Source organism: Trichechus manatus, unplaced genomic scaffold (assembly GCF_000243295.1).
Source record: "Trichechus manatus latirostris isolate Lorelei unplaced genomic scaffold, TriManLat1.0 scaffold00020, whole genome shotgun sequence".
Taxonomy (NCBI): Eukaryota; Metazoa; Chordata; class Mammalia; order Sirenia; family Trichechidae; genus Trichechus; species Trichechus manatus.
This window is the reverse complement of record NW_004443956.1, coordinates 17,922,163-17,934,053: the sequence shown is the minus strand read 5'-3', so window position 1 is coordinate 17,934,053 and position 11,891 is coordinate 17,922,163. Positions and strand designations below refer to the sequence as shown.

Here is an 11,891-nt window from a genome sequence, read left to right as displayed (position 1 = left end):
AAAAAAAAAAGGTCAAGAAGGGAGAGGGTTGACATGTCGTGGGGCTGTTAACCAATGTCATAAAACAATATGTGTACTACTGTTTTATGAGAAATTATTTGCTCTGTAAACCTGCACCTGAAGTACAGTAAAAAAAAAAAAAAAAAAGTTAAAAAAAAAAAAGAAATCCAAAAAGGGCAGAGTGGGCACACCTGTGAGATGTCAGGAATAATTTTGCAACTTTGGATTGTTTTCGGCTGCTAACTGAAAGGTTAGCGGTTCAGAGTCCACCCAGAGGTGCTTTGGAAGAAAGTCCTGGTGATCTACTTCTGAAAAATCAGCCTCTGAAAACCCTATGGAGCACAGTTCTACTCTGACACACATGGGGTCGCCATGAGTTGGAGTCGACTGTATGGCAACTGGTTGGGTTTTGGGGTTGTGTTTTCATAGCACTACTGAATTTATCCACCAGGTGGCACCAAAAACCGAGACCTGGAAACACGAGGAAGCTACGTTTAACCTAGAAGTAGCTTAGCAGTTTGTCTGTAAGTATCAAGCCCAGATGACTCAACCGTGAGCTTGGTGCAGCCTCTGGTGCTCCCGACACCTGCTCCTAACCTACCTTGGTGCAGACCCCGGTGGTGGCGTCGCAGAGGGTGAGGATGGACACGTTCTGGGCCCGGTTCAGCCAGTTCACCGCGACTTTGGTACTGGTGGCCCATTTCACCACTGTGATGTAGTAATCCCTGAAAGTATGTAAATTCACAAGTTAGTAGTTGTGCAGGAACCCACACAGCCCACGGAAACCAGGAGATGTCACACCTCAGCCCTGGACACCGCAGTCCTGGAGACTGGAGTGTGGCAGGGGGCTGATGGGTGGATTTCCACACTCCGTGAAGTTCCGAAATGGCGGTTTCTCAAAAGTACGTACTTTCATAAACTCTGATAAGAAGTTGAGTCATTAACATGTTTAAAATAAATGTTACCGCAGTATGATTGTTTCTGAAATGTTTTAGAGAGTTACACATGCAAGTTCATGTGGCCCAACTGCTAGATTGTTCCCCCACCTGCAGGAGCTGGCGGGCCTTTGGGGCCTGATCAGTGGGTTTGATAAGCCACATGTTTCAGCTGACCCTTTATTGCCGACCTGCTGTGCATGCCATACTCCAGGGTGAACGGACAACTTGGTGTTACTGGGAGGCAGGGTGGCGGCCAGAGGAGAGGCAGGACAGAACACGCGCTAGGAAGGGGCTTGGAGGAGACACCTAGAAGGCGTTAAATACTATGAAAGGCATCAAGGGCCTGTGCGGAGGAAGGTTCTGTTTCCTTTTTCCCTCTTCCTTAAGGAGAAAATAACCAGAGACAGTCTCCAGCTAGTTAAGGAAAGTGGTTCATGGCTCTGGGCATCAGGCAAATTTGGTTTGATACCCTAGATGCCACATTCTTGATTTGACACAAACTGGAACATACCACACACAGCATTCTGTGTCAGCCTATACTTAGCACAAGGCATTGGTGCTTTTGGTAATTACTTCAATTGCTAAGAGACCTCCAAAAGCCGGATTAAAAAAAAATTACATTTAAGGGAAGAAACTAATGTCAAGAAAATATGTGCACAAAATGAATTTCCTCAGGTAAATCCCAAAGAATGTTCTAGGGGCCAGCTGACACTCATTCAATCACCTACCCCGTCTATATCTATAATGAGAGCTAATGTTCAGAAGGATTACTCTGTGGTCTTACAAGATCCTTTAACACTAAAGACTGTGACACATTCCCTAGACAACTCCTAGTAAACTGGAGAGGTGGTCTTACTACATTTAATAATTATTTTCAACAGAGAAGACTAAATGACCAGGTGCTTTGGACTAAGCCTTAGTTAACCAGGAGGTTAAATTGTTCAGTGTCTCCCATCCCTTAAATCTACCTCTTAATCCAAGTTTTCCATAACTTGACCTAAATGAATCAAACGTAGTAAACAGGACCAACACACACAAACATCTGGAGAGAGGCGAGCGGCTCTGACTCCAGCCCATCCCCTCCCACGTGGCCAGGAGGAGCAGCTCCAAAATTGTTTGTGGCAACCTTGGGGAACTGCTGCGGACACGGGTGGTAAGAAGTACACAAAATATATACACAAAGAGAAGGGTTACTCAGGCATAATCAGACTTTTATGATTTTCAACCATCTCAACTTCTGGGACTTTTGAAATACGGCAGTTTCTGTTCACACCATCTGCTCATGCAGCCCGCACGCCCTGAGAGATGGGTGTCTGTGTTTACAGGATTTGCGCTCCCACTCGCTCCTCTATGTGGATGCTCCTCTGACAGCTGACGCGTCCTTTAGGAGCCACTCACTCTGGAGCCTGGCTTGCTGAGTCTGTCTCGCTGCCTGAATGCTGGCACTGACGTTTATAATGATGGGGGTCTGATCATCTCCCCGAATATCTGTAGGTATGAAACATGTCTCATTTAACATTAGTTCTTTAAAAGAAATCAAGGTCTGTGCCCAGCCCTTCCTTCACGTGGAATACTTTAATCATGCCATGTCTTTGGGTCCACATTAGGTAGATGTTGGAGGCAGAATGCCCACTGGAAGGGCCATCAGGTCAGGGTATGCTAACTCCCTGTGTGCTCAGAGTGACCAGTGTTGGACATGTTTGAATGAAGACTTTCATGGCCCAGGGTATGTGTGTGAATCCACAGTAGCACTCTGCACTTCCTGTATCAGCACCCATATTCCACTTGGATGAAATCAAAGAAGAAGAAGGAAAAAAAAAAAAGATCTCCTGAAATGCTTATTTTCCCATGGCCTCCATGCTAACTGGGGAGGACCCTATTATTGTTTCCACTGATTCATCCTATGCCTCTTTCTAGTTTTTAGGGTGTTCTTTTGCACAAATAGTCTTTATATACCTAGTTATTGTCAAGTCGATTCCAATTCATGGCGACCCCATGGGTCAGAGTAGACCTGTGTTGTCAGGTGTCATCAAGTCAGTTCCAACTCATAGTGACCCTGGTTTTACTTCTTCTAAGACACGTTTGTTCGTTCTTCTGGCAGTACATGGTATATTCAATATCTTCACCAACACCGTAATTCAAAGGCATCAATTCTTCTTCAGTCTTCCTTTTCATTGTCCAGCTTTCACATGCATATGAGGTGACTGAAAATACCATGGCTTGGGTCAGGCACGCCTTAGTGTTCAAGGTGACATCTTTGCTTTTTAACATTTTAAAGAGGTCTTTTGTAGCAGATTTGCCCAATGCAATAGAGTCCTTAATAATTTTTATTGTCTCAAGAGTTTGTATTTAATATGTCTCATTTCATTTCATCACCACAAAATCTCAGTGTTTTGCTTTTGTTTTAATTCATATTACACAGATGAAGAAATTAAGGACTCGGATTACACATAAAATTCGTTGTAGAACCAAAACTTTCACAGAGGCAAGCTCCATTCCATCCCTTGATGTACAACGATGTTCCACACCACAAGGTTCCATAGTTAATTAGGCAACCCGGGTCCAGACATTTGTTCTAATGTTTAGTACAATTATTTTTTTTCTCTGTACAGTGTGCCTCATACTACAAACAAGGAAAGTCAAATAAACAAACAAACAATAATAGCTGTAGCACTCTTCTCACTCTAACTGGAAGTTTTACATGGTTCTAAGAGGAAAGGAGGAGCCCTGGTGGGGCAGTGGTTAAGAGCTACGGCTGCTAACCTAAAGCCTGGCAGTTCAAACCCACTAGCTGCTCCTTGGAAACCCTATGAGGCAGTTCTACTCTGTCCTATAGGGTCACTATGAGTCGGAACTGACTCGACGGCACCTAACAACAATAAGAAGAGGAAAGGAGCAGAGTGGCTCCAAGCAGTGGCTTCTAGATCATAACAGAGCTTCCCCAGTAAAGTCCTTGACTGCGTTTCAGCGCCAGGAAGGCAGGCTTGCTGCTACACTTCCATACTTTGTGGTTAACGGCTTTAAACACGAACAATCAATTGTTATGTTGGGCCATAAAATTTCGGTTGATGCTGCACAACATATACTTATTTCCTCCCAGCCCCACCCCCAGGCTATAAAATAGTACACAGCTCAATGATGTTTCTTGCATGATTTGTTCCAAAGGCATCGCTAAAGAGTTTTATTACAACAACAATTAAAAAAAAAAAAGCTTTGCATGCATCTATTGATTTCCATGCATAATGTTTATATACCAAATTAGGAAATGGAAAAGTTGACAAAAGGGTGTAGTTACATTTGGCTTATATGAAGATTGGAGTCTCTGGGTGGTGCAATGGTTAACATGCTCAGTTGCTAACCAAAAGATTGGAGGTTTGAGTTCACCCAGAGGCACCTCAGAAGAAAGGACTGGAAATCTACTTGTGAAAAATCAGCAACAACAAGGGCTCTATGAAGATATTACATATCAAGACTGCTTTTTTAAATACACACATATATGACAATTCTCCCTCTACACAAGTAGTGGTTTTTCACCTTTCAGGCAGTTATATGTGTCTTCCAATCATGTTGCCATTCATTAAAACATTTTTTGGACCTTTCATCTGAATCTCCTTCAGACTTTACATTGGGATCATTGCCTTCATGGCAACATCCCATCTCAAATCAATATTCCCTAATTTCATGAACAGCAGCAATGGCTAGTTTTGGTTATAAAATAAATAGACAGAAAGAGATAGAGATGGAAAGAGAGAGATTAGAGAGATGGATGGGTGGGTGGATGGGTGGATGGGTGGATGGGTGGATGGATGGATGGATGGATGGATGGATGAATGGATGGATAGATAAATAAAAACCAACTTGCAAAAATAAAGCATTGCCCCTTGGGGGGGCATTTAAAAAGAGTATGAGCTGTGTTTTGGTGCTGGTGTAGAGTGCCTCGGAAAGAGGTGCTACCTTGGGTGGTATGACATTCTTTTGCTTTGTAAGATTTTGTAGACACACTATATGTTAATGGAAATGAAAATAAAACATTTACCAGCTTAAGGAAAATTTCCCCAAGCAGAAATCCCTAAATAGAATAAGTGAAGTCTTTCTAACTTCTAATATTTTTTCATTTCCCTTAACTTCAAAGCTGTTAACTTAATCATATATAGAAGAAGTGCATCATAAGGTTGATCATAAGGTTGGTGTTAGTAACCAAGGCTGTGCCCATCTCAAGTTATTGTGATTGTTTAGGAGGAGCATCTGTCTGGTTGTCATATATGGCATCAACATTGCCCATATCAAATGCAGAATCTATAAACAATGTTTCCAGCACACAATGGTGTCTGGCTAGTAAATCTGAGTTAGTCTTTACTAATTTTGTATTAATACGCCCATAAAGACTCAAAAATGATGAAAAGTCAAACTACCACTAATATTTAACATCAAAAATATCTAACTGTAACATAGATGGAGCTGCATTAAACTAAAGAATGAGTTGCCTATGTTTGCTTGATCGTAAAACAAGGCAGCACTGGCCATGGAAAAGCAGAAAGTATTTTTTTCTCTCTCCCATTGTCTTATCCTTCCCTCAGCAATGCTGGGTCTGCACCAGCCAGAAATTTAGGAAGCCAAACCTTTACTACAGTGGTGTTACATGAGATAATAATTGTTTATGTCCACTAATTGACTTAGATAAGGAGCCCTGGTAGCGCAATGTTTATGCGCTTGGCTGCTAACTAAAAGGTTGGCAGCTCAAACCCCCCAGCTGCTCCCCGGGAGAAAAGACTTGCTGATCTGCTTCTGTAAAGATTACAGCCTAGGAAACCCTGTGGGAAAGTTCTACTCTGTCATGTAAGGTTGCTATGAGCTGGAATCGACTTGACAGCACACAATAACAACAACAATTGACTTAGAATGTCAGAGGAAATTTCTAAAGAAGACAAGAAAAACTCAACTCAGCCCAATGGAACCATACTTGATGAATATGCGTTAGACTATGCATTCCAGATTTCATCTGGAAAGGGTTTCAATTAGTGTCCAAATGGTCAGAGAAAGGGGCCAACTGTTGCAAAATACGAGATGTGGGCTGATGTCTCCTTTTTGAGGTATAAAACTATGAAATCATAAAAACATTGCAGAATAAAGGAAAGGGAAATGTACTAAAATACACAGGAAGATCATAACTATAAAAATACAAGTTGAGATGAAAAAGGTGTGATGAGGGATTTCAAAGAAACTAAAACTGAAAATTATAGAAATTTGATTCAGATAAATTGGAAACCTTTCCCAGAAGGCAGAAGAATGTAACACATAGGTGAAATGGAAGCAGATGGGTTGTCTCTACATTCAAGAAGTGTGTTTCTTGTGGAGAAACTAGAGTGATTAGAAGAGGCACAAAAACCAAAGGTATAGAAAAAGAGATTTTGCATACGAGTAAAAAAAAAAAAGAAAAGAAAAAATGCCGACTATGCAGTTACACAGATTTTCCATATTCTGAGAAACAGATGAAACATCTAAATACATTCTGATGAAATCTTTTAATTATGAAAAAAATAAATCTCACAAGCCAACAATAAAGAAGTAAGTTTTGACAAGATCAAAATTTAGGCTGATATGAAATTTCTTTTCTTCTCCATGCTTAGGGGTATTTAATATTGCAATATGCACTTATTTTTTGGGGGGAGGGTTTTATTTTATTTTTTCCAAGAATGTTATACCCCAGATATGCAGAGAGAAAGGTACAACAACCAACAACCTTTTGGTTAGCAGTTGAGTGCTTAACCATTGTGCAACAAGAGCTTGGCTGCTATCTGAAAGGTTGGCAGTTCGAACTCACCCAAGGGCTTCATGGGAGAAAGACCTGGTGACCTGCTTCTATAAAGATTACAGCCAAGAAAACGCTATGGAGGAGTTCATCTCTGTCACATGGAGTTGCTATGAATCTGAGTTGACTTGAAGGTACCTAACAACAACAAATCCAGACAAGAGTGAGAGAATTGAGGATACCTGGAGAGATACATTTGGGGGAAAGGGCAATGCAACAGAATATCTGATAGAGTCCCCCCCCCCCAAAAAAAGGAGAGTATAATAAAATCAAATAGTTCAAGTAAAAAACAAAAACAATTTAAAACTCCAGGAAAAACAAAAAGCTGAACAAAAAAGAAATGCAATCACTATTGAGATCTATCACAAAAGAAAGAGAGCTACTTATATACGATAATCTAAATGCAATTTGTTGATTTTAATCTTTTAGAATAAATCCATAGAAAAATAAGAAAGACTTACTTATAACTACAGGGCAGAATGTAAATGCTATCAACCTCAATGATACAAAATTAAAAACAGACTTTGCTAAGTGGTTGTTGTTGTTAGGTGCCATTGAGTCAGCTCTGACTCATATTGACCTTATATATAACAGAAGGGAACAATGCTCGGTCATGCATCATCTTCACAATTGTTGCTATTTTTGAGCCCATTGTTGAAGCCACTGTGTCAATCCAGCTCATTGAGGGTCTCCCTCCTTTTCGCTGACCTTCTACTTTACCAACCATGATATCTTTCTCCAGTGATTGGTCCCTCCTAATGACATGTCCAAAGTAAACGAGATGAAGTCTCACCATCCTCACTTCTAAGGAGCATTCTGGCTGTACGTCCTCCAAGATAGATTTGTTCTTCTGGCAGTCCGTGGTATATTCAATATCTTTATCAACACCATAATTAGAATATGTCAATTCTTCTTCAGTCTTCCTTTTTCATTGTCCAGCATTTGCAAGCATATGAAGGAACTGAAAATATCATGGCTTGGGTCAAGTGCATCTTAGTCATCAGAGTAACATCTTTGTTGGTGAATAACTAGGCAGCTAGAATTTTTGAAGTACAATGTGTATTTTTTTGGGGTGGAGAGGGCTATAAGCAGTACATGATAATTTTGCTAAGTGATAGGGACAGGGAAAGGATCTGTTGGAAAATATAGGGACACTAGTATCTTCACCTTACAAACTGGGGAGTTAAGAATTTGTATTTGTAATTAATGTAATTTCAAATAAACATGTAAGAAGATTATTTGAGTTTATAAAGGTAACCAATGGAGAGAATAAAACAGACACATATATGCATACACACACACACACACACACACACACACGCTGGGACTACTTACAGGCACTCAGCACCCTGACTGAACTACTCGTGTTGGTTCACCTCACTTACTTGGGACAGGTAAGGGTTTCACATATATTCCTAATGCTGATCAAGATCCAAGCTGTGTTTTTTTCACAAACCAAACAAAAAAGGCTTTTAATTAGAATGTACATGAGCAAACTAAATATACAGTTTTTTTCCTTGTCCTTTTGGGAAAAAGTAAGTAGTTTTGATTTAGCCAAGAAAACTATACTTGAGTACTAAAGGCTCTAATGTGTGATATTCTCTTGGGAAGTGACTTTGCTTATACCATTTCTGAATGTTATAGAATTGGGGTCTTTATAAGGCTTTCCTCAGGTGAGAGTCCCAGTATCCATGGTTGGGGCCAGCTTAGAGATTCCAGCAGACTTGTGTACTATGTCTGTCTCCTCACAAGTGCCTCTTTCCCCAAGAGAATGGCAAGTTTGGAGCATACATTTGAGCTAAATTACCTCCCAAGAGGTTGCTTTAGAATCTTCGATATGCACTGTTTATGCCAAGCAGAGAATTTCTTATCAGGAATGTAGCCCATCAACAATGAAGCAAATGGCACCTTTGGCCCCAACTGTCTGCAGATTGAGAAGCCCAAGGGAGCTCAGGCTGAAGCAGACAACTTCCTTGCCCTTGTGAAGTTGCAGATGTCTACGCACTTACTAGGGAACTGTAAAAATAGGAATGAGAAGAAGCTTCTCACATCCTATATCCTCCATGAAAGTCACACTGATCTTTTCTTTCTGTAAACCTTTCCACACTTAACAGTTTATGCTATACTATCTCACATTATCACACATTTCCCATTGCTTCTTTTCAATTCTCCGTTAGTAGGACTGAAAGTTCCATGAAAACCAAGAACACAGCTCTGACTGTACTGAGGCTTGATTCATAGAGTAAAAATTGGTAAAACACTTATAATTTGACTAATACTGTATCACAAGGGGAGAAGGGGGAAGTACTGACCAGAGGGAGAATTCAAAGGGATATTATCATAAAAAGACTTGATGAAAACGAAGTAAATTAGAAGAAGTCACACCTACTTCAGGTGCCCAACTATAGCTAGATACTGGAAAGGTCTCTGGAGTGTTGGAGGTCTCAGACAACAAGGAAGTCATGCAGAGGAAGGATGTGATTCATGTATAATGGGAATATGCATGGCTATATGAGCCTGCACACTGACAGAGCGTGAATCCTGCTCACCTGTTGCTTCTCCCAGTGGGTCTGCTGGTGTCAGAGAGGTAATAAATCATGTGATCATATACCTACATCAGTGTGATTGCTCTACTATTGGAAAGAAGCATGGGCAGGGACAGGAGCTCATGTTCATGTTGCCCCATGGAAGTGGACCTGGGTTTGCAGCAATCTAGACAGCTGCTGCTGAGACAGACCCTTGTCTGTACCACCACTCAGAGATGTTGGGCTACACAGAGAGCAGAGTGAAATGGGGAGTCAGCCATGATGATACTAGGCTTTTGTTGAAAAACCAGGCAAAATGCGTGTCACTAGAGTAGAAAGGAGTAGCAGAATCAGTCTCTGCACCCAGTCTTTAATGATCTACATCAGTGGTTCTCAAATTATGATCCCTGGACCAGCAGCCCCTGGAAAGGTATTAGGAATGCAAATTCTCTGTCTCATCCCAGACATCCTGAATCTGAAACTCTGGGGGTGGGGCCCAGGGATCTATGTTTTAATAAACCCTTCAGATGATTCTGATTCACACTAAAACGTGAGAAACACTAAAGTCTGAAGACCACTGATCTGAGACGTGTGCTATGTGAGGCAACTGGAGAGCAGGAGACTCTGAGAGTAATTCCAAGCTCCATTTAACTATAGATCCCCATCTCTATCACTGTCTTCATAAATGCTCTTTGAATGAATAAATGTATTGGTAGGCAGAAAAAGTGCTTTACAATAAAGACAAATTTGGTAGCAGTTAAAGGAAAGGGGCAAATCAGATTTTAAGCAGAATCTTGTTTTTTTTTTTAAAGAAGATGATGTTAGAACTGGGCTTTGAAAGAAACAAGGATTGACAGAGATGATAACATGAAGTGTGATATTGAAGTATTTTGATAATCACAGACATTGCATTTTATAAAGAATATTGTTGCCTTCAAGTCGATTCCAACTCATTGCAACCCTATAGGACACAGTAGAACTGCCCCATAGGGTTTCCAAGACTGTAAATCTTTTCTTTTTTTTAATTGTACTTTAGATGAAGGTTAACAAACATACTAACTTCTCCTTAAACAATTAGTACACACATTGTTTTCTGACATTGGTCGTCAACTGTGTAACATGTCAACACTATCTCCCTTTTAACCTTGAGTTCTCCACCACCAGCTTTCCTGTCCCCTCCTGCCTTCTTGTCCTTGCCCCTGGCTGGTATGCCCATCCAGTCTTGTCTTGTTTTATAAGCCTGTCTAATCTTTGGCTGAAGGGTAAACCTCAGGAGTGGCTTCAGTACTGAGTTAAAAGGGTGTCCAGGAGCCATACTCTCAGAGTTTCTCCAGTCTCTGTCAGAGCAGTAAGTCTGATCTTTTTTTGTAAGTTAGAATTTTGTTCTACATTTTCCTCCAGCTCTGTCCAGGACCCTCTATTGTGATCCCTGTCAGAACAGTTGGTGGTGGTAGCCAGGCACCATCTAGTTGTGCTGAACTCAGTTTGGTGGAGGCTGTAGTACTTGTGGTCCATTAGTCATTTTGAGTAATCTTTCCCACGTGTCTTTGGTTTTCTTCATTCTCCCTTGCTCCAGATGAGGTGAGACCAGCGGAGTATCTTAGATAGCTGCACACAAGATTTTAAGACACTACTCACCAAAGTTTCTTTATAAACTATGTTATGCCAGTTGAGCTACTCACCAAAGTTTCTTTATAAACTATGTTATGCCAATTGAGATAGATGTTCCCTGAGACCACGGTCCCCACAAGGCTTTAAATCTTTACAGAAGCAGACTGTCACATCGTTCTCCTGAAGAGCGGCTGGTCGGTTTGGACCACCAACCTTACGATTAGCAGCTGAGCGCTTCACCACTGGTATCAAAATATTAACAGAAAGCAAAGATTCCTGGAAGAAATACAACCAATATTCTCTTTATTCTGAAGCACTTTATCTGCCTTCCAATGCATTTATTCATTCAAAGAGCATTTAGTAAGGGCTTGCAATGTGGTGGACACAGTACTGTACCAGATACCAGTTGCCGCGGAGTTGATCCCAACTGTGACCTTTGGGAAGTAGAATGCAGGCCTTGGAGGTGCCTCTGGGTGGATCTGAACTGCCAATTTTTTTGTTAGTAGTCCAGTGTTTAACTGTTTGTGCCACGCAGGGACTCCTGTTAGACAGTACTAGCTTCTGGCAATACAGAGATGGGCAAATCCTTGTCATCGGGAGCTCATAGTCTGGTGGGGAGACAGACAGCAGACTACTAACTACAGTGCAGGGCAAGGATTGCTCTAACAGAAGGAAGCTGGTCAGCTATCAGGCAGGTGGGAGGAGCACCTGTTGCAGAAGCAAAGCTAGGCTGAGGAAATATTACAACATTTCCACGAATCCCCAGCCAAAGGTGCCTTCAATTAGAGTGCAGTGGCTCTTCCTGGTGAGCTGTGTACGATTTGTTTGCTATAAATATCAATACAGTGTTGTCTCTCTCACAGGGATTAATGTACCATCTCACTTCTTGCTATTCCAAATTCTGGCAAAGGTTCTGTCAGTTGTGGGGCAGTAAAGGACAAAGAAACAAAAGACCTGTTTATCTAGTGAAATAAAGAGCCTGCAATTAACTTTGGCATTTTCTAGCAA

At 41.2% G+C, this 11,891-nt stretch overlaps 1 protein-coding gene across 2 annotated transcripts in view; it reads right to left on the bottom strand.

Moving 5' to 3' along the window:
- DPP6 (dipeptidyl peptidase like 6) overlaps positions 1 to 11,891 on the bottom strand; it is a 1,059,737-nt gene that overhangs the window by 132,414 nt on the left and 915,432 nt on the right. For both annotated transcript variants that reach the window (XM_004372755.2, XM_004372756.2), the window contains one exon: positions 602 to 725. In XM_004372755.2, the coding sequence (XP_004372812.1) occupies positions 602 to 725 (124 nt within the window). The remainder of the gene's footprint in view (positions 1 to 601; positions 726 to 11,891) is intronic.